The sequence below is a fragment of the Dunckerocampus dactyliophorus genome, chromosome 4 (genome assembly GCF_027744805.1).
Source record: "Dunckerocampus dactyliophorus isolate RoL2022-P2 chromosome 4, RoL_Ddac_1.1, whole genome shotgun sequence".
Taxonomy (NCBI): domain Eukaryota; kingdom Metazoa; phylum Chordata; class Actinopteri; order Syngnathiformes; family Syngnathidae; genus Dunckerocampus; species Dunckerocampus dactyliophorus.
Window position 1 is genome coordinate 7,985,118 of NC_072822.1, and position 27,564 is coordinate 8,012,681.

A 27,564-nucleotide genomic window follows, 5' to 3' on the forward strand; every position below is an offset into this window, starting at 1 on the left:
AGAAATTCACACAGTGGCACTGCTGTAGGCCAAATTTTTAATAATTTCTAAAAAAGATTTTCTCTTGGTGCTCTTAAGAGTCCTCGCTGCTGTAGTCACAATGGCTGGGTAACATCGCATATTAGCATCTTAAATAAACAATGTTCCTCCCATCTGCCACAAATCTAATTAAGAATTTAAACCAACACTGGCAAAATAGCAACCCCAAAACAAACACTGAATATTTTTCCTTTTTTTTTTTTAAGTCACAGTATTCATAAAACTAGTGTAATTCAAATGGAAAGAAGATCATCACATTTTGTCATTATGTAAGCATGGTTACCAGTGCCACAATGCCCCTTATTTCTTTTCATTCTGCCTCAGTAAATCTTCCAGCAAGAGGAGGTAAACTAACATTTGTGCAGGAAAACAATGTTAGCCGAATAACCCAACAAGGTTGGTGTCACTAGTGAAGTCAAATATGGCGGAAAATTAAAGTTATATTGACGTTACGGATCACTTAAAGACACTTCAAGAGGTTTCTCACAAAGATGCTGCTGCACTCTACTCTCGACACCCACACAAAACTGGGCCAATCAGTCTCTTACATAGACCCAGCAAAGGAATGTCAATGTTCATTTTCATAGATGCCCTAATCATTACAGTGGAACATCGCATAGCATCAATAAATCCATTTCAGAAGACCAACTCAAACCTAAACATACTCTGAACCGAATCGATCATTCCCATAAGCAGTGGCGGTTCTAGCTATGGGCCACACGGGCAACTGCCCAGGGCGGCATTCTCCAGGGGGGGCTGCAGGGGTGGAAAGAAAAAAAATCCTATTTACTAATGCTCAGCGCTCATCATATCCTCATCAGGTCTACGCATATGTGTGGCAGATGGGCGCCCTCTACAGGCGTGATACTTGCGCCCCCAAACGTGAGCAAACGTCCACCACGTGATGTGGCTGAAACCAAAGGCGTAGCAAAGGGGCCTCAGGTTAATTACAAGGTAAAAAATGTAAACAGTAATTAAACATATTTAATCAATTGTTAATATTGTATTATATGAATTATATCGCAGACCAAGGGTCTCAAACATGTTATTTCAGAACGAAAATATGAAATCAAAAGGAGGGAATTATGAGTCGATATGAGTTGGTTTAGCCTTGACTGCTAGTTGGGAAGGTGGGCATGATGGTAAAGATGCCGTTAATTTGTGTTAACAAAACATGAAAAAGACAAACTCAAGCCATCAGGTGCACAATTTAGAAAGAAGAGGAAAGAAGGAGAGGACAAACGTGCCAAACATAAAAGGTATGGAGCTACAGCATCACTTTAGGTACACCACATTATGGAATCAAAACAGATCAATAAGCTAACGTTATTTGGTGGCTTTCAACCAGGGGTCGCCAACCCGTCGATCGTGAGCTACTTGTCGATCTTTGGGACTTTGCCGGTCGATCGCGAGAACATTTTGAAAAAAATGTATTATCATATCAGTGCCCTCACCTCCCGGAGAGGGCATGCATTTTGTCCACTGAGCACATCTGTACACCTCGCCGCTATCCAGGCAGCAACCCGCGAGCCCCAGCAAGGAGTCCAGTACCCAAAACCCGGTCGGAGGTACACTAGTACACCGGCTCGCCTCCTACACCGACTCACCCCCGCGCTAGCAAAAAGGTCGAGCGAGAGAGGGAGGGAGTGACAGCGCTGCAGCGATGTGCTTGCGCACACAACAGTAATTAGGCACAAATATAACTCCATAGACGTGCACCTCCAAAAAAAAGATGTCACACAGAAAGATCCTTTAAACTTTAAGTAAAGTTTATAAGTAAGACGTGTACACAAACCGGGGTTCCACTGTATTGAGAAAAGAGTCTTGAACATGTTTATGGTAAACTATATGTGACATTGGTTAAATGCTTTGTGTTTAACTTCTTCTTACGCTTGTGTGATGATTATAAAGTGATATGCCCTTGTCACTCATCATTGAAGTTCACCCTTACACCCTTAGTTCACAATTACATAATCACCTGCATGATTAATAAAGGTTTTATGATAGCCACAGTTGAACCCTGGAAGATTCTTATTTCCATGAATTTGTTTGGTTAAAACTGTGGTTGCTCAAGCTTACCTATATGAGTGTCCATCACAGAGACACTGGTATATACAGGCAGACAAGGAGGCAGCCAGTGTGTGCATTACATATATCTGAAAAGAGACATACCAGGCAAAATGTAGCTGTAACATGTGACAATAAAACCAGTGGAAACACTTTTAAGCCTTACTCACCTCATTGACAACGACATCAGGATGTGGAGGAGAGTTGAGCGAGTTGATGGTCTGCAGGATGTCATGAGTCAGGTTGGTCAGGTGGACGATCGGATTGGCCACCACTGTCTTCACGTTGGCAGTGCACGCCATCAGGAGAGGGATGGAGGTGTGCTGAGAGCATGTCGTCACAGCTGATGGGATGCAGTTGTCCTGTGGAGACATTACACAGCAAATTGTATTGCCAAGTGTATAAAGTATGAGCCTTTTCCAATAATTCTCATAAGACAAGATACTTGGAAAAAATGTGTTGTTTTTCTTCCTATGTGTGAAAAGGATATTTTGAGAGAAAGAACCACTAGTGTGCGTTTACTAGATGCCCATACGTGCATGATGCTCCGTGGGTAAGAATCTCATTGCGTCGATAGCAACTTCTTTAACAGAACCTCCACACTCTATGACTGTAGTCACAAAGTACTTTTGTTGTTTCCTCAACAACAAAACGAGAAAATAACTACGGGAACACTGCTGAGATAAACTGCCTTTATTTCCTTGGTTGCAAAAGCAGGAAAATAAAAGAGCACTTGCGAAGCTCCTTTCATTGTTTTCTGACTGAAAGTTCCACTCATCCAGCCTCAGGCAGGATTTTGCTCAGGAGGTGGCAATGGCTAATATGTAGGTCTGGATGTCTGTCATCACAACAATCGGTAGCACTTATAAATTTGTTCAGTCAACAAAGGTGAGCTGCAATAAAAAGCAAAATGACCTGGTGGGATTCCTGAAGTAATAAAATGAGCTCCATGCGAACAGAGGCCAGTCCTCCACCATGGGAGCCGTGCAAGCTGCAGTAGCTCAGGAACATCCTCAGTAAGGGCTGGTTACTCTTCAGCCAGTGTCTCCTGCACCTTTGGCTGTGACTACAGATACTCGTGGCCTGGAAACAAAACAAATGTGCTTTAACACAAACAGTAATTAAAACACTTGGCCCGCAAAATGCATTCATGGTGCAGGAGATGTTTAAAAAGGAAAACACTATATGCATCTGTTCAACCATTAAACAAATAAACTGTTTTGAAACACACAGTATATGCGATCTCCACACGCTCCAGCTGTGCTTGTGTATAATAAATTATTCCGTTGACACGCAAACACTCAGAAAAACTGCCACAAGGCTAAAATATTGCAGAAATAAATAAATTGAGGATCATAACGCTGGTTAATACATCACAGAGTGTCATAACAAACCCCAGATACTCTCGAGGTGGAGAGCAGAATGGAAATGTTAAATGACGTCAGAGATGTTTGATTAGATGCTTAAGGTGACAAGATGAAAAAGTTTAATAGTCCATACTAATGACTACAACATGTTTAGTGTAGAGAGTAACTTTAATGATGCACTGTGCTGGCGTTTTAATGAATGTTACAAGAATAATTCCACCGAATGAACGTCTCAGAAACCCAGAGGAGACAAGCTACAGCACCAACCATTTCATCCTCCACCAATCCAGACACCGGTGCATCGTCTTGGCCAGACACCTCTGGAAGATAGGGCTTGTAATTGCAACAGTGCTGGAGAGTTACCACCTGCCAAGGAGATCACATGCAGGCTTTAGCATTTAGTTTACAGACAACTTCACACAATTGTGTGAATTACCTCTTTTTCCAGCCACTGGTATAGCTGGTAACGTAGCTTTCCTCCATCCAGTTCATACCCTGTTGATAGTGTCCTGAGCTCATTGGTCAGAATCTTCAAGCAGGTAGTAAACTTCAGCTGGGCTACCATAACGTCATCAGAAGGGTCAATGAAGTTGTCGCTGTCGACATTGTCCTCCCCTGTGATGGCCTCCATGAGAGGCAACATGGCATCCTGCGTGTCGTGGAACACATTGTCTGTAGCTCTGACATTTTTACCATTTTTAGTTTCTGCTTCTTCGTCGTCGTCATCTTTGTCGCTGTCCCACTTCAGGTCCAGAGGCTCATCTGGAAGAATCACCGACGGCTGGCTCCAGTCAAAGCTCAACACTGAATCCGACTGGCTGTGGCTGTCCCCACCTGACTCATAGCCATTCAGCGCAGACTCTGACCAATCTGGGTCTGATGTTAGCACGTTCTTACTACCAGTGCTGAGGTCGGGGGTCTCCTGGTTGGAGCTTTTGCGGACGTTGGGCATCTTGGAGAGGACTTCGAGTGCCAGCATTGGGCAGCCCGCTTGCAGGTGAGCGTATGCGGCGGTGAAAAACAGTCTTCTCTCTTCGAGGCTAATGGAATCAGGCCTGCGACCCTCAGCGGTCAGAGCGACTTTGGCTTTATCGGAAGAGCTGAAATGGCGACGGAGGAGGAGCGGGTGGGTACAGAGGTAGGTGTAAAAGTTGAAAACCTCAGCACTACTTGAGGACGTGAACATGGAACCTGTTGAACACACACACAATAGGACATCTGTAAATGTCAAAAACTAATAGCCATTAAGTGTGAACAAATACAGGTCTACAGTTAAACTTTGTAAAAATGTTTGTTTGACGTCAGTAAGATGATTGGCGTTCATGGCTTTCACTCACCGCTGTCTGGTGTTCAAGTGAATGTCCGTGAAGCGTGTACATTTACAACAGCAGTCTCAGAGAAGCAAACAGATTTTGAGTCATTGTGTGGTTATGATAACTAACGTTAGTAGCAAACCTTTACCAAATCGCTATTTTTGGTGGTAGGGCTGCAACTAATGCTTATTTTCGTAGTCGATTAATCTGAAGCTTGTTGCTTCGATTACTCAAGTAATTAGTTAGGCCAGGGCTCGGCTACGGCTACGGAGCCACATGCGGCTCTTAAGCCTCGTTGTTGCTCCCTTCGCCGAGCGCGGTGATATTTTCAACACCGAAGTAGGGGACATGTGCATTTTCGAAACAAATGTGAAATACCCGACTCACCGCAAGCCTGTGAATGCATCTAGACTGCATTCTGACTGCTAATTGAATGAGAAAGGGAGGGGGAGGTAGGCTTGTGTATGCAGTGAGTCTCACTGCATGGGAGAGAAAATAGTGTTTTGAGTTAAGTCTGTTACTGCGCACTAAAATAAAACTATGTAATTAACAACAGCAGATAGTGAGAGGCAGACAGTGTGCCACCGGAGCTGACTGTGAAGTCACCGCTCAGAACAATATGTGCCATTCACAGATGGAGAATACATGAATCATTCATAAAAATGTCAGCGCATCTATTCTCTGAATTAAAAAACAAACAAGAAAATATTCAGAAAATGAAAGAATGTCTCTCTCTACAAAGACAGTCAAGGACAGTACCAATGGAATGGTCACTGCTGACAATTCAGCACAGGCGTAACCTGTATTGAGCAGACAACACTGATATGCAGATGTGCGAACTCTGATGGTCTACACATGCACAGCACACTACTGTTTGTTGAGATTTGTGGTTATAACAGGTAACATTTTAAACAAAAGATTAAAATTTTTATAAGCTGTGTAATGCTTACTGGAACAGGAGGCAAAATGGCTTGCCGACCCCTGAGTTAGGCCCTACGCCAGGGGTGTCCATGACATCGATCGTGAGTTACAGTGTGGGTCGATCGCATGTGTCACCCACATTATAAACATCACTTTGTAGTAAATAAATGCTGACATTAACCTCCCCTCCTGATTCGCTGTTGCGCCTCCGTAGCAAAGTAAGTGGTGAACAGAAGTCTAGAGCGACACACGGATATGCAACTTTCATCTTTATTATTCCGATTACAGATACTCAAACTCAGCGGTAAGATGCCTATATCTATAACAAAAGTTATCCGTTCACTTGTAGCGGCTAATTATGCAGAAAAAAGTAAACTGTTTGATGGCTGCACTTCGCGTCCTGAACTCCACTATAGAAATATGCATTTTCTACACTTTCGTTTGTGAAACTATTATTACATGATTAATTGGAAAATATGCCCATTGCTAATGTGCAAGAGTTTGTGTTACATGGGGTGTAGCTTGCAGCGTAAAAGCAGGAAGTGTGCGGAATATACAGTTTTTGAGGGTTACTGCCCCCATGCAGTACCTAACCAAGGCAGACAGCACCTTTAATCGTTTGGAGGTTCTACACAGTTCACAAAAGAGGAATACAAATAATAATGCTGCAAAATGTATAAGGACATCTCATTATAACTGAAGTCTTTGATATTTTTGTCACACCAGTCAACATTGACATGCACTTTATGAAAGGCGCAGCACAAGGATCTGATCTGGGTATGGTGAATACATCTCTATGGTTCACATCAAGTTCACTTTTTTAAGACATCTCATGCAATTAAATGTATTTTAGTATCGAGAATGGGTCGCAATGTATCTCAACTGAGACACACAATGAAACTCTTGTTTTTTTTTTACCTGCTATGAAAGAACACTGTTCTGTATAATGCTTGAGACGATGTTGAGCTATTTTTTTTTTAGAAACAAACAAATAAATGTAAACATGAAATCACACTTTAAATGCATTGAAACAACAAAAAAAGAAAAATACTGCCTATAGATACAGATGAGACTGAAACACAACATTTCTGCTGCTTTCAGCAAATATGTGCACTCCAATCAATCATCAAAATGGTTATTATGCCCATTCTTAAACACAGTAGTCAAATGGTATAGGTTTATGTTTAGTATGTAACATGAACATGAATAACGGTCAATTAGTACAAATTCAGCACTGATATGGGTTCTCAACAATATTCCTGACTCACGGTCACACTAATTTCAGTGCAAAACGATAAATAGCTTGGTAATGCCCCACACTGGTAAGTGCTCTAACAGAGCTACTTGAGGAAATGTAATCGTAAAGCCAATTACCCAAGGAAAACACTCAACCTACCGGCATCAGTGGACCCAGACTTTGTGTTTTTGGCAGTCTGCTCCATCAGTGTGTCCAAGGCTTTGCTGTAGTTCTCCAGCACCCAGTGGGCCATGCTCCGCAAGAATGGATCCTGGTGCATCGGTATCTGAAAATATGCAAAGCTGACTATTCATTCAAGAAGCTAAGAGAGCAAGACATTGCTTTGTGGTTGCAGGAACACAGACTTTTGTTTGCGGCATACTTGTCAAAAGGGGCATTTCAGGATCAACATAACACCTGGTTCCTTTTATCAAATTCAAGTTTTATCTTCTGGTTGAAAAACAACAGCCTGCTGGAGCGCGTGACATTGAACACCGTACCTGTTTATCGTGTCCCAACACATGTCTCTGGAGGATCTTTTTGTAGGTGGATGCTGTCTCAAACTCCGACTCATATAATCTGGATATCACAAGAGCCAGTTGAAGGTCTTGAAGCTTTTCTAAACACACCTGAGAAAACAAAAAAAAAAACACAGCAAAATACTATAATATGCTTTCATGAAACAATTACTGGAACCGTACCGAACAGAATGAGCATAGATCATGCACAATTTGTGTCCCAACGCTCAAAGAGTAAGTAAGATGAGGTGCAGTTTTGTACTTGTCCTATGTGCGGAGGTGTGAGGTGCATTTCAATCAGACTACCTCCCAGCCAAAAAGACTAAACAAAATCAATGATAGCTCTTTGCCTGGATGAACATCGCTTCCATAAAGTGCTAAGAGAAGCGCCGGTTACTCATGCAGATTAAAAAATATGACTCATTGCATCAGGGACTTTGTCAACAGAAATAACCTTCATGAATAAAGGTTAACCAAAGAGCAGTGTGCCTTTTGAGTGTTAATCCCTGGCGTGCGCATAATGTATGAACCACTTTAAACAGACATACTAGCGCAAGTTAAAACTGAGCAGATTCCCCAGTAAAAATGAAGATATGAGAAGTAGTGTCACATTAAGAAAAAGAAACTTCTGAGGACAGGGCCTCCCATCATTACTGCTAAGATGTGTAGATATATTTGCTAGCTCATGGCTAAATACATTTGTAGTCATCCTACTCATAGTCACACTTCTTTTTAAGTCTTGTGATCCACTTGCCTCCACTGCATCCTTAAGGGAGCCAGCTAAAAGGAAAAAGGCTGCAGAATGATGAAACCGTTGCTTCCCCAACAGAGAGAATGCATTTTTCAGTGCTGCTTTTCTCCATCGGTCTTCACTGAAGTTGTTGCGGAAAAACTCTGTCATTTTGGCATTCTTCTGAGCTCTAGAGAATAGATTCAAACAGTTAATCCTGTCTCATTTGTCTCAAATCAAAGATAACACAGGGTAAAGATCACAGAAATGGTACCTGTACAGTCCCCAGACCACTGCCTTCTTCTTCATTGCCAGATAAAATATAGCTGCATCCAAAGGATCATTACTCCTCTGAAAAGAGGCCTTAGCAACCTGACATTGGAGAGAAAAACACTGCTCATATGCTCTTATTCGCGACAGTTATAGCCACATAAGGCATAGCTTTATGGGTGGTTTCAGTGTATTATTGTGGCTTATTATTATGTATTGTATGTAGTTCATACCCAAGTCCCCCACAAATGCTAAAATCGATGTGGTAATATTTCTTATTCTAACAGCAGCAACAACTATAAAAATTAATAAAGGTCACTGGCGCTCTTCTCACCTTCTCAATGCATTTGCGAAGTTTGTTGGTGCTTCTCAGCCACCAGCCCACACCCATGGAACGCAGCTCAGGCCAAGTAGGCTCCCCCTTCTGGAGGCAGGGCAGCATGTGAAGCAGCTCCTCTTCAGCTTCCGAGTGGAAAGCCCAGGCGTAGTGACACGTCGACAGGCCTGTACAGAGCAGAAAAGAACATTGTGTAAAATGGTACCGGCAAGCTGCTGTATTTTAACGTACATTTAAGTACAGATGAACAAAGGTTACATACTGTATAGCTACAACGCAGATTTTTGACTTTTACAGATGTAGAGAGTAGTGCCCTGTTCAAGGGTAACTTTACTGTGGTAGTTAAGGCTGATAAATAGAGTGCCTTGCCCCCATCTCTCAATAAGACTTTTATGTTCGGAGTTTACAACACAGGCCTTCAGTAACTTTACTTGCCAGCTTTTATTTGCCTCTAACTCTAAACAGTAACTGCTCTTAGGGCCAAGGAGAAGGAGAAGTCAAAAGACGTCCAGCTAGTTAAGAGGTAAATTTAGTGTAAGAGCATCCAAGTTGAAAACAAAAAGTGCCTAAAAGTCCAGGAGAACAACTAGAACATTTGCGGGTGTACCAGCCAGCTTGTCCACTGAAGGCCACTTTACCTTGCCGCAGCAACTGTGCTCGGTGCGCTGGCGGGAGAGAGGTCGAGAGGAAGGTGTGTAGTCTGACGGCAAGCAAAAACTTTAGGCCGCACTCATCCAGTGTCTCACCACCTGAATAGTGAATGATGAATAACACAATTGAAAATCCTGCCACAGCATGTTGTGCAATATGGACTGATGGAAGGCATGTGTCCATCCTGTGTCCTCATCCAGCTGCAGCACCTTTGCTCTTGCCCTGGCTGTCTTTCAGGTCTGTGCTGGTAGTAGCGATGGTGTCAGCCAGTGCCATGAGAGACATCTGCTCCATCCGGGTTAATCCTGGTAAACTGGAATGGAGGAGATGACTGGACAAAACCTGGGCATGCTCTGGGCCAAAGTACGTGGGGCTGTACTGGGACAAGTCAATTACCTACAGACAGGAAACGAAACAATAACAATGAACTCTGGTCCTACTAAAACACCTCAAAACTAAACATTGTCCTTCCCAGAAGCTGACCTTGTTCCCAGTTTCTTCTTGCTCATTGTGATCCAGAGGGTCCAAGTCCACCATGCTGGGTGTGTGAAACAACTCATCATAAGCGTCTGTGTGACTGGATCCATGCCCACTATCACCACTCACACTGCCGACTTTTTCTATGAGAAAACATGAGATGGAAAAACTCAATTATGCGAGACGTTCCCTCCTGCCAAAATCCCCTCAGGCCAAGCAGAAAAACAGATCAATTGAATTACAGTACCAACAAGCAGATAAATGTGGATACTGTGTATGTTCTGCTTTATAGTTGCACATCCCCAAAGGCACAATAAGTAAAAGCAACATGACAACAAATTTGCTGCATTTAAAAGTCTGTAAGATTAGCTGGACTTTCAAAATAAAATAGCTTTCATTTATGTTTTTGCCCAGATAATTGCCTTTAAACAGTATCATTCATTAATGCAAATAAATGTGAGCTCACATAGTGAATACTGACCAGGCTTTTGGGGTGTATCTTCATCAGCTGCAAGAAGAGCATAGAGAGGCAGAGGAGGAATGGAGCTGATCTCCGTGTAATCTGGAGTGGAGCTCTCTTCTTTGCCAAACATTTTCCGTTCCCTGGCCGTGCTCCCTCCCGCACTGATGGTCCGAGAGCGTACACGTTTCTCTGGGTTGGTGGCGTTGTCCTTCAGAGCCACTATTTCTCCAGCGATGCATTTCACCAGGTGAGAGAGGATGGCTTTGGCACGGCGAACCTAAGTGACATTAAATATATATATATATTTTAAGATGTGTAACAAAGCTTGCTTTTTAATGAACCTGTTCACTGTGAAGTGGTAGGATTATACATGGGGTGGGATCATCTCGCTAGGGCTCAGGTCGGAGGTGGTATCATGTCCATTCGGAAGGATTTTTTTTTCCTTTGTCATCATAAAAAATGTGGAGCTTCAAAGACCCTCGTCTGAGCACCTCTTCTCTCAGAAGTGGAGCAAATGGCAATGATATATTTTTCTCACAATTGGTGCTCACAGGCACCAAATGTCAATTGACTCAATTTTGCATAATAGATGATCTTTAACTAAGAATGTGATTTAGCACATCTACTTTGTCTGGGACTATGTCAAGAACAATTACAAACGCAAAAATCACTGCTGGAGATGTGACAGTACAACTACAAATCGCATTTTTCCAGAAGCATACAATAAACTTAACATCATACTCACCTTCCCCAGATCCATAAGCTCCAGTAGTTGTACAGGGTGATACTGGGGTAGTGTGGGAAAGAGTTGATGAGCTGCTTCAAACAGTCCAGAATCTTCCATCTCCAAGGGCAGATCATAAGCAGTTCTCTTTCCACTAAGCTTCTGAGCCAGGCTCATCATTGACCTCGTAAGGGCCTTTTTAGGAGGAGCCAGTAAGGAATTGAGAGGCCCAAGAGTAAGACCCTCCTCCTGGCTTTGTCTGACTGCAGAGAGAATGGAGGACACACTGCTGCAAATGTCTGCGTCTTGGACAACGGCAGCATTGGGTTTGGCTGGTGCTGGGGACTGCCACTGGGAGTAGACATGCATCTCACAGTCCATGCCTACCACCAAAATGCCATCACGTACCCAGGAGAGGGAGACGGGGATGGGCAGTGAGCCTTCAACAGAGGAAATCAGGTCGACAGATCGAAGCAGAACCAGGCTGGACAAGCATTGGTCTCTACTGGTATCAGATGAAAGGCAGAGTTCAGGAGGCTTGCCAGAGATACGGCCATACATATAAATCCTTGTCCCAATGCCAACAGTCAGGATATGTGACCCATCCTCTTGGGAGACCCAGTCTAAGTGAACCAGACTCTTATGAGAAGAACCAAGGCAGTGCTCATTTGGCACAGGCAAGTTGATGTTGCTACATGGAGTTGTGCTGTTGCTCATGCCACAGCTAGCTACTGAATCTGCTTTGTCCAGGACTACAGTCTGCTCTAGGATCCACTGTGAACCACCTGTGGACTCGCATTGGAAGATGCTGATGTAGACCATCTGTTCTCTAGTGTTTGCTAGGGAAGGGCTTGAGGACAGATTAAGGCTGTTCTGCACTGTCATGATGGGAGGAACGTGCTGGCTGGTGTTGCTGTTGTGGTGGTGGTGCAAATATGGTGAAGAAGCGAGTGCGGGAGGAGAAGCCAGCAGTATGTTAGAGTTTAGCTGAGGTGTCAATTTCAGAGGCATGTCTGGTGTTGTCTGTCTGTAGGCAACGGCAATCCTCCCTGTGTGACAGCAGCTGACCTGAATGGGACGACCCGGCACACTCACTGCACTGCAATTGGGAAGCCTGTCTTCCACAAGGAGAGGCCACTCATCCCACTGATATACCAAATTGTCACTACTGGGGGTCTCCGATGGCGTGACGTTACACCTCCAGAATCGCACGTTCCCGTCAGAACAGGAAGTAGCAAGGAGGTATGGCACACGGCCAGCGGGCATGGAACACGATGCACTGAGGTGACCTAGAAGGAGAGTCAATAGCTTAACTTAAAGCAATAAATTAAATGCTGCATTCTCAAACATTTTGCTTTTTTTTTTTTTAATTTTAATTTAAAATTTTTACAGTGCACGTCTGCACACCTGCTGAGGGTGTAATGCTGACGGCCTCCACTCCTGTTGGCAGAGGCAACTCTTGGCTGTAGAGCCGCTGTGTGGTGAGGTTGAGGCGACAGGCGCTCTGCAGATTGGATGTGCAGGGTTTACTTTTCTGGGTTATCGGGGAACCGTACGTATCAAAGTTAAACTGAGAGCGAGTTGTTGAAGCAGCTGTTAGGGCATCTTTGGGCGAGAATGTCTCATCTGTGGGTCAGAGAAAGTCAAAATAGAATCAGAACATTTATGAGTCAATCTTTTCCGCTTTATTTAAACATACAGAACATTTCATTTAAAAGGTCCCCTATTATGCAACGTCAGGGACCCTCCCCTGGCTATATGAGCCTGCCCTGTTTATACACCCACCACTTTATGGATGACAGCTTTGTAAAAAAAACAAAAAAAAAAACAAAACAGGCTACACATCTTAAAATAAATCCTGGAGCTCTGTCCACTGTCCGTCAGTCTTTATTTTTTTCCAGGAAATAGGCTAAACTAGCATTACATTACTGTTAAAAGGTAGCTGGATAGCATGCACAATAGCACTTTTTTGAGCCACACAAAGACAGGTGTGGACAAACATAGCTTATTAGCGCTAAAAGTCACAGACACAAAAAACAGTGTGTTCCCAGTAGGGCTAACTAAAAGCACTTTTAAAATATCTAAATTCCTGCGTCAATGTTAGATTTTGGCCAATGCAATTACAATACGCCAGAGATTCAAAGCCTTCTCTGCTGGCCTAAACACTATCAGACTGACCTACATGTACAACTTTATCTCATTTGTTCCATTCAATTGTCTTAATTTACTCCCAATAGTCTATCAACTTCAATTACAGTACCCGTACATGTATGTGTATGTTAAATTATTTCAACTTTTGTGTTGCCATGTCAATGTAATCTGCCCAGGGCCTTCAAATCAGGAGTGCTGGCCCATGTCACTCAAACACTAGTAGTTATGTGAAACCAATCAGATTTCAGATTCACCCCACAAGGCCAGGTAGCAGGTGTACAGTTTCTGTCCTCTGATTGGTTGATGTCCGAAAGCCTATTCTTAACACTCAGTCACCAGTGTGCTTGAATGCATCATCACATGAACAGCACAGCCACCTGACCAGTAATTGATTCTGTTTTTTTACAACACGATAAAAGTTGTTCTAAAGTTGTGCATGGTTCTGTGTGCGTTATGTGAACAAATAAGTGAGTTAGGGTTTGAAAGAATCCAAAGTGTTGAGAAAATCCGGTCTGTTTCAGGAAATGAGCCAAAGCAGTTGAGAAGAATCTTTATATTTTGGTGGTACTGAGTATTTATATGGGAAAAGAATTAGCGTTGAAACATGAGTGAACAATTTTGGGAGAGATATGAGCTTTTGCTTTTTTTTTTCTTTTTTTTTTTTTTTCCCCCCACTAAATGATCTTAGAGTTTTGATAATGATATTTCTGTTTCAAGAAATGAACCAAACCAATGGAACAAAACTGAAAGACGTGGCTTGGATTGAAATGGTACCAAATGCACCGCCCACCACTGCAATACACTACGGTGGGTAATCTGAGACTTAGTATAATATGGTAAATAATAATATGATAATATAATACATAATAATATGAAAATAAATGTCAACAGACAAAGTTAAAAAACTGAATATGGGCACAGGCAGTGTAAACAAGACCAAAGTTACCCAACATTATCAAACAATATAGGACTAAACAATTGCATTGTCTATTCAATCAATGTATTGAAACTGAGATGTGTTGATTACAGTCTTATTAAAAGTACTTACTGACAGGTTTGGCAGCGAGATGAAGATGCCACATCTGTAGAAGTGAGCGACCGCTTGGGGTTAATTCAACAACCACAAGGAAGAAACTTGCAGTGAAGATGGGCTCGCTTGGTGCTGGGGCGGAACAAAGAGAATATAAATACCACTTATTATTAAAACCACCCGTGTGATATAGTTCGATATATTCAATAATGTCCTTACCAGATGGAGATGACTTCAACAATTCCTCTGCTGTGTCGGGTCTTTCATTGCCAAGGATTAGTTCCTCCTCAAACACGTGAAGGAGTTGCGTCTCCTTTCCCTGCTGTAAAGGACAAAAGTAGCCTCTAAGACACAAGACGCTAGATGTCAGACTTCATGAGCTGTACTGCAGATACACACTGACACATGATGTGTTAACATTACCTACACAAACATACTGTACATACAACACTGCAGGGGACATGAGGCATTTTAGTTTTTTTTCATGGTTGACCTTTCACAGTGAATCAAAAGACTCCTGCTGATTGTTCCATGCTGCAAACCTAGACTGCTATTCAAGTAATGTGGAAATAGATACAGTATATGAAGAAACCCTTGCAAAAACAAGTTACAGTGGTGTGAAAAACTGTTTGCTCCTTTCCTGATTTCTTATTTTTTGTATGTTTTTCCACACTTAAATGTTTCAGATCATCAAATAAATGTTAACATTAGTCAATGACAACAGTGCAGTTTTTAGATGAAACATTTTATTATTAAGGCAGAAAAAAATCCAAACCTACATGGCCCTGTGTGAAAAAGTGATTGCCCCCAAACCTAATAACTGGTTGGGCCACCCTTAGCAGCAACAACTGCAATCAAGCGTTGGTGATAACTTGCAATGAGTCTCTTACAGCACTGTGGAGGAATTTTGGCCCACTCATCTTTGCAGAATTGTAGTAATTTAGCCACATTGGAGGGTTTTCGAGCATGAATCGCCTTTTTAAGGTCACAGCATCTCAATAGGATTCAGGCCAGCACTTTGACTTGGCCACTCCAAAGTCTTCTTCAGCCATTCAGAGGTGGACTTGCTGGTGCGTTTTGAGACATTGTATGATGCAGAACCCAAGGGGTTCGTTTTGGGCCATTGTCTGCTGCAGAACCCAAGTTTGTTTCAGCTTGAGGTCGCAAACAGATGGCCGGATATTCTCCTTTAGGATTTTTTTGGTAGACAGCAAAATTCATGGTTCCTTTTATCACAGCAAGCCTTCCAGGTCCTGAAGCAGCAAAACAACCCCAGACCAGCAGTTCTTTGGATGCTGTTGTGGGGTCTTTTGTGACTTCTTGGATGAGTTGTCACTGTGTTCTTGGGGTCATTTTGGTTGGCCGGCCACTCCTGGGAAGGTTCATTAGTGTTCCATGTTTTTTTCATTTGTGACTAATACCTCTCAGGGTGGTTTGCTGGAGTCCCAAAGGTTTAGAAATGGCTTTATGAGGTTTTTCAGACTGATAGGTCTCAATCTCAATTAAGTTATGTTTTAACGGGGGGGCAATCACCTGTCATTGACTAATACTTATATTTGTTTGATAATCTGAAACATTTAAGTGTGACAAACATGCAAATAATTAAGAAATCAGGATGGGGGAAAATACCTTTTCACACCACTGTATATACTCAACATACCCATTCAACTTAATGTGTACTTACAAAGTCAGTAACAGCATCCAGCTCAATAATACACCCTGGTTTCGCCGTGGACTGCTGACTGATGATGTTGAACACCTCGCCAACATATTTCTGAAGTAAAATGGGTATAAATGAAGGAGCAGGAATCCCCAACAACACTTAAGTATTTGGACGATGACCCTGTAGAGTCTGGAGGGGGCAGGTGGTAAACTTACTGATATCTCGGGATTAGAGAGCTCGCTTAGGAGTTTCTTGGCTTCAATCACAGCCTGATAAAGCCTCAGTGAGTGACCGTCACTTGCGACAAAGCAGGCGCTGGGAGAGTTACAGTACGCACCTAGCAGCACAGAGAGGATGACATGTCTTTCCTCAGAAGAGGATTCTTTGATGTCTTTTATGGAATAAACAAAAATGTACCAAAAGCTAGTCCAATTTGTAGAGTAGTACTGAAATGTAATGCTGAGCAAATACCAACAGTTAAACTGAATAATATCCATACCTAAACAGCTGCTGGGGATGAGCGTGGGCAGCCAGGCTACGTTTGCGAAAGCTGAGGCGTGAAGAGAATTGATCCGAGCCAACTCAGACACGCCGCCTGACAGGGATAGCGGGCCCACGGGGTCGACCCTCCACAAAATCAGCTCGCTGTAGATAGCGTTAGGATCCTGCGAAACTCCACCTAGGGACAAGCGGCTGGGTCGAGAGCCGTGGGAAGCAGGCAGCCCAGAGGAGAAGACCTCTGGGGGTGCAAGAATGTCCACATCAGGGGACCTCAGTGCATTGTGGTGTGAGGTGGTGAGGAGCAGAGGCAGCAGTGAGTGGCAGGCCAGGTCGTTCAGGTGGAAGCGGTGCCCACAGTATCTTGACTTGTGAGACACACTGAGTACCGTGGAGAAAGCGGAGTCCTCTGCGAAACTGACTGCCCACTGGTTGAGGGAGCCATCATCATGCTTGGAGATCATGAGCACGTTAGGGGTGAAAATGCTCAGGCGAAGACTGCCGGTGGGGGCGGCTTTTATGTGACGACCATAACTAATAAGAGCAGATTTGGTTTGGGGTAATGTGTTTCCGGGTGGTCTTTGTCTACCGTGTTGGATGGCCAGGTCCACGTTCTTGTTGCAAGCATACATGACCACACTGTGGCTGAGGGAGATTGCATCCCCTGCAGGAAACGCCACAGGGATACGAGACACAAATGACACCTGGGAGACAGAGAAGGGGAATTATACCAAATAAAACTAAGCAATGGGAGGAACTCAGTCATTCTTAATGTCAATAACATGATTTATATATGAATGATTCAATAAATTATAATTATATATTATATTATCCATATTATATATACTAACATATACTAATGTATATTATACAGTAACATGAACCTAAATCCCAATATCTAATCAAATAAAAACAGGTAGTCCACCTTAAATTACATTTTCAATGATTGCAAGCTACAACTCTGAGACTCTCACATTTCAGATTTAATAAAAACACATCAAATGGCTTGTGAATTTAATGTGATGTTAAACATAATCAGAATATACAGTAATCATCTGAAGGTGTGGATTATAAATCATTACAAGAAGGGCTGGGCTGTTTTAGATGTCAGATCAATTAACAACCTCGTTGAGTTGATTATTTCTGGGTTCTTCTTTTATTCATGGCTTATTCAAGGAATCGCTGATTAATCATTCCAATTAATCAACAACTATTTTGGTATTTGATTAATCATCTTTAGATTAAAAAAATGTAAATATCCTCTGATTTCAGCCTCTCAAATTAGACTTTTTTTTAAAATTTCCTTAGTCATCCATGAAGGCAGACATATTACCTTTGCGTTTTAGGCAAAACAAAATATTCACAAACATCAGCTTTAACTTTGGAAAAAGGTGATCAACATTTTTACCTCTTTTCTTATCAATCATATGTTGTGGACCAAACCACTGACTGTGTTTGGTTCATATTGATTTGGTCCGTCTAGGACCCAACCGATAACTTTATCAATCGAAACAACAAGCTTCAAAATAATCGATTGAGTTAATTAGTGCAGCCCTAGTATCATGTAAATAAATGATGGAAAACCATTTTCATTATTCTGAATAGGTATGCCATGATGTCACCATATAATTTCCAGGAGATTATAGCTAGGTAATGTAGCTCATACAAAGGCTTGGAAGAGGATAAGAGCAGAGAGCTGGCCATTCAACTTGTCAATCTTGCCAAATGTTTTTCAGGATGGGGCACCCACTGTGGGTTCTCACAAAAACATCTTAGCTGCCCTGGCAAGCGCCTTAGAAAAACAGATTGATCTGTTTATTTTTTAGGTATTCATAATTTTATCTTTTGGAAAACAGAAGTGTAGTAACTGTCTTAGAAACATGAATATTTGTCCATACTCGAATTTCCATTTTACATACTTTTCCAGACCTGGAATTTTATTTAAAAAAATCAAATTCCATATTTTCCATACTTTCGCAGGAACCCTGGCTATTGAGACACAATTCAGACTAGTAAATATATTAACAATCAGTGTAATGGTTGGGTGTTAATATGGCCTGACAATTACCTGAGCTTGTCTAAACATTCCAGGATGATATTCATCTAACCAGTCCACATTCCAGACCAGCAGGGAGCCATCCATGGGATGGATGCTGAACAGCATGTCTGCTGCTTTGTTCCACTCATCCAAAAGCACGTCCACATGGTGCTCCACTGCAGCCAGCGGGAGCTCCAGGGCATCAGGTCCTTGAGAGTCACTTGGCCTGTCATCGTCTTCATTGAAGTTATCCTCGTTGTCAGGATCTGGAAGAAAGATGTAAAATAGTTTGGAATGAGCACACTCCTTAAAATAGAGGCTTTCGGTTCACCAATTTGAACAGATATATGCACCTTCTTGAGAGTATTCGTTCTGTTGCTCCAGGCTGCCACGGAGCTGCTGCAGGAAGACTTCCATAGCTAAAGTGAAATGAAGCTCTTTGTTGTTGAGCCAGTGGACAGTGAAAAGACCTCCAGGTTCCTCATCCTCCACAGCACTCAGTGAGGAGATGGAGGGAAGCAGTGGAATGTCTGAAATATGTTAAGAGCATACAAAAAAAAGGCAAAATTTGGAACATGTATTGTCTGTGATACGTGTGCTTTTTATCAAACCTGTGGCAGGGTTGATGCTGGCAGCTATGTGAAAGTGACAGAGCGCGTTGGCATGGGGAAGGTTGCTGCTGCTGCTCTTCTTGTGGTTGTAGTGTCGATTTTGAGTGTGGGATAAGCAGCCAGTGAGTGAGGGCTGTGAAACATCCCGATAAAAGGGAGGATGGAGAAGAAAAAACAAAAACAAAGAATAAATAAAATGCAATTACACTGAAGCAATAAATAGCAGTAAGTTGGTAATGAGTAGTTATCGATGGGTGTGGTACAACATAGCTTTACAGAAATCTTGCCTCAAGACCAGCGCCGATTATAATGCTTTGGAGATAACTGTAGGAATGCACATAATCTAGTGAACATAAAGAATTTCTCACACAACTTTTGCAAGACTTAGTAAGAAACTGAATGCTGTTTACTCCACTGGAGAGCGCCTTAAATTATAAAAATGTGTGGGTCCTCCAGATGGCTCTTCACAGTATTCTAATTTTTTGAATTCCTATTTTCGTGGGTTTAATGAGCTGGAAGCCCAAATTACGTAAAAATAAACAAATAAATACTTGAAATTGTTTAAATTGTGGGCCCTGAATCTATAATCTATGAAAGTTTAACTTTTTGAATGGAATTATGGAAATTAAACAACTTTTCCATGACATTCTAATTTTTCGGAAAGGGTCTGTATTTCATCAGTCTACAGTGTCTTGAGTAACGTGTGAATACATACCAACTTTTTTTTTTTTTATAAAGCCCTCCTTTAACAACAACTGAAGGACTGTACATCAAAAATACCGTAAAGCACCGTGTATAAACCGCACCCGTGTATTAACCGCACCCCCATTTTCAGGCTCACGGCGGGGGAAAAAAAATGTTTAGTTCATAAATGCTTGCCAACTCTTTCATCTCAAATCAACATGCGTAAAGGTACTAAGCAATTTCAGAAAGAAGAATAAAGAAGAAATCTGAACTTCGGCATCTAGATCTTTAATATTATGGCTAAGCACAGATTAATAATAATAATAATAATAACAATAAAAAATCAAAATAAAGAAATTTGCAATTTTCAGAGATGTTTTGATATCTTTTACTGCTTCTCTTTTTCTCTATTATTTTATTGCATTGCTTCAGCGTGAATTTGAATGAGCTACAATGTTGTATTGTATTTTACATTTGCAATGTTTTAATGGAAGGTTAGGTTAGCTTCAGTGTATATAGAGATCGTTTCACTGTGTGAAAATACAGACAGCCGTCAGATAAGTTAGTTGCATACACAAGCATTTTCAGCAACTGTACAGCAGAGGGCGCTAAAGTCAACGCAACTGTCTGACCCACAGACGGCTATTCTAAAATGGACTTCTCGTCAATTTCTGCGTCTGGTCACAGACCTGTCATCGTGTATAAACCGCACCCCGATTTTTTGCTTCTTACCAGTGGAAAAAAGTTGCGGTTTATACACGGTGCTTTACGGTAAGTGAAATATAGGAAAACATACCAACAATTATACATAATATAATTTGGTCTAGTATACAGAAGACATGTTCTAAAAAGAGTATACAAAATATAATAAAGCACTCCATGTTGAATGTTAGCTACAACACTGGTCATTATAGCAACTCGTACTGTACACAGCCTGCAGAAAGGAGGCCGATATTTTCTCTAGTTAACCGTCTATATCACAACAAAGATTGAAAAACTTTCTTAATGTCTGATAGCCAGTTAGTCTCTTTTTATTTCTGTCTTTTTTTTTTAAATCTCACAGTAGGCTTGTTTCATTTTCTCTGTAGTGTACAGTACTGTATATGCAATAGTAATGTACAGGCTGACTTTTAAGTGAGGTGAATTAGGACAAAAAAACGAATTAAAGCAAACACGCCTGCTCTAGGCGACAATATAGTATCTCACATTTCAGCAAGCATTTTTCATCTTCCCAAGGGACAGTACTATAGAAATAAACTTGGACATACAGAGTCACCAGTGTAGAGCTTGTTTAGCAGTAAAGTATTTACTAGACACTGAACAAAGTCAACACAGCCATTATTGTCTAAATACTGTAGCTGGCAACACAAGTGGGGACCAAGATAATTGTGACTTTGAGTCAAGCATGGTGGTGGTAGTGTCATGTGAAACTGGGCCGCATGGATAACGAACCCAAACACACCTCCAAGATGCATTCATCACATGAACAGAAAACTAAGTTTGACGATTATTTTGTGTAGTGTTTAATCTCAAATATTTTATTTATATTGGTGTTCCAATCCCCGGTGAAACAGCGGTGAAAACCTGTCACTGTGAGTGGGGCTATATCACTGGTTGTATGTATTTTTGTACTTCAGATACTGATTCATCGTGATTGTTAAACTTTCCCAGATTTAAACCATAACCATCATAAGTGGACAAAAAAAGTGATGCTCACATTCAAACCATTCAAACGAAAGAATGCCAACATCAGACTGGAATAAAATATATGTAGGATGATCACTGATCTATTTATCAGTGCTCATGTGAGACTTTATCAAAACGTAACCATGCAAAATACACATTTTGACCAAGAATTACTTTAAAATTAACTATGTTCAATATTTGTAAAAGACCTGCTGGATGATTACTTAACGTATCTATTTATTAGTGCTCATGTGAAATGTTATCCAAAATGTGACCATGCAAAATATGCCATTTTGACCCGAAATTACTATAAAATTAATACCAATTAATTGTGTTCAATAGTTCCGGTTAATTAATATCAAAATATGTGTGTTTTTAAGTGTGCGGGAGTAGGGGGTACGTGGCTTCAGATGAAATGTCTGAAGGAGTACACCACTGTAAAAACTTTGGGAACCACTGCGTGCCATGGAGGGTCGAGACACTGCAGGTTTTTTCTCCAACCAGTTTCTCCAGCATGTCAATTAAATGATGAGCTCCTTCCCTCAAATTGAAGGAGGTGTTGATCATTAAAAATCACCTGCTTTAGTGACCGGCTGGAAAGAAAACTTGCAAGGTCTCGTCCCCATGGCATGAGTTTGACACCCCTGCCAGGGAACCCATACAAGCTGATCCAGAGCATCCCAAACATGCTCGTTATTCTCAAAATGCCATCAATAAAATTCACCCGTCTTTGTTGTCCGTAACATACGGACCTGTCCATACCATAACCCAGTTAACTGCACATTTTGGAGTGACCTTTTATTGTGGCCAACCAAAAGCACACCTGTGCAATAATCATGCTGTCTCATCCGTGAGGTGGCTAGCTTATGAATCATGAATGATGAATGCTAACTAACATAGATTTAGACAGATTTGTGAACTGTATTTGAGTGAGATAAGCCTTTTGTGTACATAAAAAAAGTTGTTCAGATCATGAAAAGCGGGAGCAAAAACAAAAGTGATGTTTTTGTTGAGTGGAGGTGTTGCTTACATCCGGTGCTTGCGTCTTCCCATTGCTGATCCTGGACGAACCGGTAGTATCACCGTGTTGGTTGTTATGGTGACCAGATAGGAGGCTGTCACCTGGCAACAGCGTCTCCGCCCAGAGCCGACACACGCTGTCCTTACAGCTGGTGAGCAGGACATTGCACACTGAACCGCTGTGAGGAGAATGGAAAGGTCAAGTCATAAAAGAAGGTCAATTATGGGGTCAATATACATACATAAATTAAAAGGAACAGTATTGAAATAATATTGTGGCAATAAAGAAAATACAGTACCACAATTAACTCGAATTGTTGCCACAGGCTATAGCACAAAGACTGTGTGGTTAGGTGTAGTTTCCCTCTTATGCTTATCTGTTGTCAAACACTATGGACCTCTCCCTTGCTCTCTAGTAGGTTGACATTTCCAAAAACTCACTTGCTAATTTGATGTTTATCAGGATCTGTCTTATAACTAGAGAATACCAAGCAGTCATTCACAGCGGAGCAATAATACAGTATATCAAGTGCTCAAGTTGGAACGTGATTAAGCCTAGTCAACAAACTCATGTCATATGCTCATGCTGCTGAATCTATAAAGAGCTTAGAGAGCTCCAGGTTGCCATTGTCTAGGCCAATAAGTTGGCATTAGTCCCGAAGTAGTTGGCAATACCCGATGCCACTGCTACCTCTTGCCAAATGTTCGGTCCCAGAGTTCCATGTGTGCATAACAGCAGGAAAAGTGACTCAGCCCGAGGGTTTAGTACTTTAGACCCACTCAGTTCTTTCAGGTGCAAATTATTTGGAATTCATTGTTCACTGACACATCCAGGAACACTGTCGAGGGTAGAGTGCTTGAGCTTTCTTAAAGAAAACACTACAATTACACTACTGGGGGATGCTCTGTACTCTTTAGCGAGTCAAATTGCTGCCCAACGTGCCTGCTACTGCAACAGGTTGGCATGTTAAAACCATCACCAGCATCAGCCTCAAAAAGGCATATGCATATGTTGGTGCAAAGAGTCGCTGTGCCACTGAAACATATTCTGTATTGTAGAATTTAACTACAGTCTGGTGGAGACGTGCATGACTGCTGACTTATGCTATCTATACATCACAACGGGCAGACGCTCAGACATATGATACATGTCACTCCAGATAAGCACATTACCTGGTTAACAGGGATCACCTCATGCTACTGTGTGACCACCAGGTTGTGCCATTGTTGTTAGCCATTGCTGCATTGCCAAATAGTAGTACATGTAATGTGTTGAATTATGGATATTTCTATTTTGCACTTCTGCATTTTAACAAGTGAGTGTATGCATACCGTGGCATGTACTTGCTGGTCTTCCTCCAAGAGAAGCCAATGACAGAGCGTGGATGGGCCAGGTACACAAAGGAAAAGGCAAGGTCTCCCTGGAAGTCGACACTGGATTCCGGGGGGGTGAAAAGCCTGAATATCCCAGACTTCCACTTACTTGTGTTGTACCACACCTTTACCAGGCAGTCATCCTGAAGGTAAAAAAGACGACTAAGCTCAGTTTTGTCTGTTGTGTATTTGCATGAATATGATAATGATTCAATTATTAAAATAATTGATCGGTGAGAATCATGCTTTAGCTAACTTACTTGACCAGCAGTAGCAAAGAATTCTCCATCAGGAGAAAACTTCATTAAACTGACAGGAGAGGCCGTCCTATCGACAAAACAAAAAAAAAGTCATTTCAGCTTTCACAATGAATAGTTTTGCTTAAAAAGAAAATTAACATTCATCCCATTAGTACCTAAATGGCACAATACAGAACAAAAATACTGACACTTTATTACATACTTGCTTTGCCAGATGCACCTCCAACTACAACGAGAATCTCCTTCAGCTTGCTTCCCACCCTCTGTGTCTTTTCCTTCCTCACGATGAGACCATAACTGCAGGCAACTGGAGCCAGTTAATAGCATGCTCCCTGCATAGATAAACACAGGCGCTCATTTAGAATCAATAAGAAGATAGGGTATGTCTTTTGTGTAAAGCCTGTTGTATTAAGTTCAAATACCTTTGGGGTGCCATTCCAGGTTGTGTACCATAGACTGCAAAACAAATTGACCAGTCTTCTGCCACTGGCAGTTCAACTTCTGTGCAAAAAGGAAACAAAACAGAGACTAATATTATCAGGTGCAACATGACTCGCATGTGATCAGGCCACACTGACTACTGCCATAATACGCAACCGCAATGAAAGAGGTACTGTGCAACAATTATTTGACTTTCATGACCCAACAATGATGAACAACAAACCCTTTGCATGGATATCACAGCAAGAATCAATTACAAAAAGGATACCATTATGTCATTAAATATTTATAATTTCACCACATTTTACTGTGGAGCAGCACAGTGGTGCATGTAGTTAGCTGGTTTGCCCTACAGCAAGGACATGCTGGGTTGGAGTCTTGGCTCTGACCCATTATTCTGGACAACGTGAAGGAAAGCCTACTTACTGTCAAAGATGTGTCTTTTTGATCCAGATGCTTAACTGGCTCAAAAATGCATACGATGCTTCCATAGGAAGCTGCAATCTGCCAAAAGACAAAAGGAAAAGGTTTTAAGCAAACACACCTGGAAGACAAATTACCCAGTTTATGTGCTATTTATTTAAAAAAAAATATATACAAATACAATATTAGAAGCACTCAATGCAGCTACTGCCTTCTTGTGGAGTTAATAAAAACTACATCTGGAGGTTGCCTACAGCCACAGCTGCCAATGCTAAATATTCACCAATGTTCTGCACGCAGCAAACTAAATTATTTACTTTACCCTGGAAGTAAATATAAAAATGCCTTAGACAAGTTAAAAATGCCTCACGCCTATAAAAAGCCGATGTTGAGTCAGCATCGCATTGCCTACCATGCAAACTTCCCACTAATGATTCAGAGGACTACATATAGTATGTGTTCCATGCTCACAATATTCAACAGCTTCAACGGGTTATAGTTTCTACATTAATGGGGACAAAGAACATTCAGGCAGGCAGTCTCTCTAATGGTGTAAATAATATGCATACTGTCAACACTGAATAGGGTCATGTGGGGACATACATGAATAGACATGTGCACATTTGCACAATAATGTCCTAACTGGGCATATATTTCAATCCACAACAACATTTGCACTCACTGTTATAATATTGATTTAAATAGAAATGGTCATTAGTCATATTGGTGTCCTAATTTAAGACCAAAGTAACTTGGCCTTGGATGTGGTTTATAATTCCAGAATAGTTTATTTGAAGATAATATTTTCTGTGTGTGTTTTGTCATGAAAATCCAGTTTCTTCATGACACTGATGGTTGAGTTCAGTTTTAAGCAGGTGACAAGGGGGCAACGGTGTGGACCTGTAAGCTCCACAGAGGCCATGCCAGAGGCATGTGAAAGGGGCTCAGGTCCAATTGAATTGGATTTAAGATCACGAGGTGGCTGATAAAAGAGTGTGTAAGCACATTTTTCAAAATGAATTAAATCAAGCTTGCCTGTAACATTTACAAGGTCATTTGTAGTGTAAAATTGATCCTGATTGTTGCCATGGCTTGGCAATACAAAATACTTTCCAAATTTAATCTGTGCAAACATCATATATAGTACCAGTCAAAGGTTTGGACACACGGCAACCTCATTTAATAGCACAAGAAAGTGTGTGCAAACTTTTGACAAGCAGTGCATATGACATATTGTGAGGCAAATTTTTGCAAACGGATGCAGCCGCAGAAGCTAAATTCATAACCAGACACACACACACAAAATCATAATTTGTATTACACAACAATTAAATTCAAACCATCACATTCGCATGATAATTAGGCTTAACTTTTGTATTCTCTGTAAATCTTTGTCATGAAAGGGACATAGCTCCTCCTCTTTTGTCCTCCCCCCGGCCCCTTCTTTTTTTTTTTTTTTTATAACCGAGGCATATGACAAACACTGTGATGAAGTCATGAGCATTGTTGGAACTAAAAAATACATTATAAAAAGAGGCTGTCAATAAGATTTGTTTATTCTGTTTTTATAGCAATGTTTCTTAAAAATATGAAGTGGAAACAATCATCACCAGGATTTGAGACCCTACCTGTCCTCCCTGCAGCGAGCAGTCGACACATCCCACCTGGATGTTGCCATGTTTGGCACCCGGGATGATCTGCACTCGTTCAAAGTCGGTGCCCAAAATGACCACGTCACAGCCAGAAGCATAGGCCTATTAAAAGCAACGGGAGTGGAAGAGGACAGATAACATTACAACTAACTAACAAAAGGAGACAGGGACAAAAATAGTTCCCCTATTGATCTATCATCCAATATAGAACAGTATTACTATCTTAAGAGTTTGCTTTGAATACAGCTAGCAGGATAAACGTTGCGTCATAGCTTTGAACGCCACACAAGAACTTCCTGCAGTATGGGGAAGTGATTTTGCACTAGAATCTCAATGACACAGCAATCAATACCGCTAACTCACTGGAACCGACCACGGGACATTTTCTATTACTTATCCTGTGTGGTCAAGCATGTACTTGTTTGAAAAACCACAGTCGACACTCGGGGTGGGAACCACAGAGTAACTAAAAACAACTGTAAGAACACAATAAGACAGTATGTGAAGAAGAAAAATAAGCACAAATAGGTGTATTGCACAATAAGTGTACACAGTGATCCCTCATTTATCTGGGTTAATTAGTTGCAGACCAGATCGTGATAAGTGAATTTCTGCCAGATAGTATTCCTTAATTATAAATTGAATATTTTCAGAGAGCATCTGAAAATCTGTTTACACGCTTCTAAATATGGTTTTTAACATTATTAGAGCCCTCTCGGCATGAACTAACACCACATAATCACCTTTACCTTCATATTACCCAATATATGGCAGACATAGTAAGTAGGGGTGAGTAAGCCACTTAAGACATAAATAAGACTCATGCTCATGTGTGTTGCTATAAATGTGTTCCCAAGAGGAACTGAGTGGCGGGCAGACAGGAAGTGACGTCGGAGGTTCAGAGTTGAGTTTTAGCTTG

The 27,564-nt window shown here is 41.5% G+C and overlaps 1 protein-coding gene across 2 annotated transcripts in view; it reads right to left on the bottom strand.

Annotated features, from left to right (window-relative positions):
- Window positions 1–27,564, bottom strand: part of LOC129180127 (dmX-like protein 1) — a 51,055-nt gene that overhangs the window by 18,804 nt on the left and 4,687 nt on the right. For both annotated transcript variants that reach the window (XM_054774240.1, XM_054774239.1), the window contains exons 3-33: window positions 26,622–26,747; window positions 24,997–25,074; window positions 24,552–24,630; window positions 24,332–24,461; window positions 24,130–24,196; window positions 23,828–24,012; window positions 22,506–22,674; window positions 19,106–19,238; window positions 18,848–19,024; window positions 18,525–18,760; window positions 16,458–17,160; window positions 16,174–16,295; window positions 15,980–16,069; window positions 14,515–14,617; window positions 14,314–14,427; window positions 12,522–12,740; window positions 11,136–12,403; window positions 10,409–10,667; window positions 9,934–10,070; window positions 9,660–9,846; window positions 9,438–9,548; window positions 8,797–8,966; window positions 8,467–8,564; window positions 8,217–8,382; window positions 7,445–7,573; window positions 7,104–7,230; window positions 3,910–4,664; window positions 3,741–3,839; window positions 3,022–3,189; window positions 2,277–2,468; window positions 2,119–2,195 (exon numbers count right to left, since the gene is read on the bottom strand). In XM_054774240.1, the coding sequence (XP_054630215.1) occupies window positions 2,119–2,195; window positions 2,277–2,468; window positions 3,022–3,189; window positions 3,741–3,839; window positions 3,910–4,664; window positions 7,104–7,230; window positions 7,445–7,573; window positions 8,217–8,382; window positions 8,467–8,564; window positions 8,797–8,966; window positions 9,438–9,548; window positions 9,660–9,846; window positions 9,934–10,070; window positions 10,409–10,667; window positions 11,136–12,403; window positions 12,522–12,740; window positions 14,314–14,427; window positions 14,515–14,617; window positions 15,980–16,069; window positions 16,174–16,295; window positions 16,458–17,160; window positions 18,525–18,760; window positions 18,848–19,024; window positions 19,106–19,238; window positions 22,506–22,674; window positions 23,828–24,012; window positions 24,130–24,196; window positions 24,332–24,461; window positions 24,552–24,630; window positions 24,997–25,074; window positions 26,622–26,747 (6,674 nt within the window). The remainder of the gene's footprint in view (window positions 1–2,118; window positions 2,196–2,276; window positions 2,469–3,021; window positions 3,190–3,740; window positions 3,840–3,909; window positions 4,665–7,103; window positions 7,231–7,444; window positions 7,574–8,216; window positions 8,383–8,466; window positions 8,565–8,796; window positions 8,967–9,437; window positions 9,549–9,659; window positions 9,847–9,933; window positions 10,071–10,408; window positions 10,668–11,135; window positions 12,404–12,521; window positions 12,741–14,313; window positions 14,428–14,514; window positions 14,618–15,979; window positions 16,070–16,173; window positions 16,296–16,457; window positions 17,161–18,524; window positions 18,761–18,847; window positions 19,025–19,105; window positions 19,239–22,505; window positions 22,675–23,827; window positions 24,013–24,129; window positions 24,197–24,331; window positions 24,462–24,551; window positions 24,631–24,996; window positions 25,075–26,621; window positions 26,748–27,564) is intronic.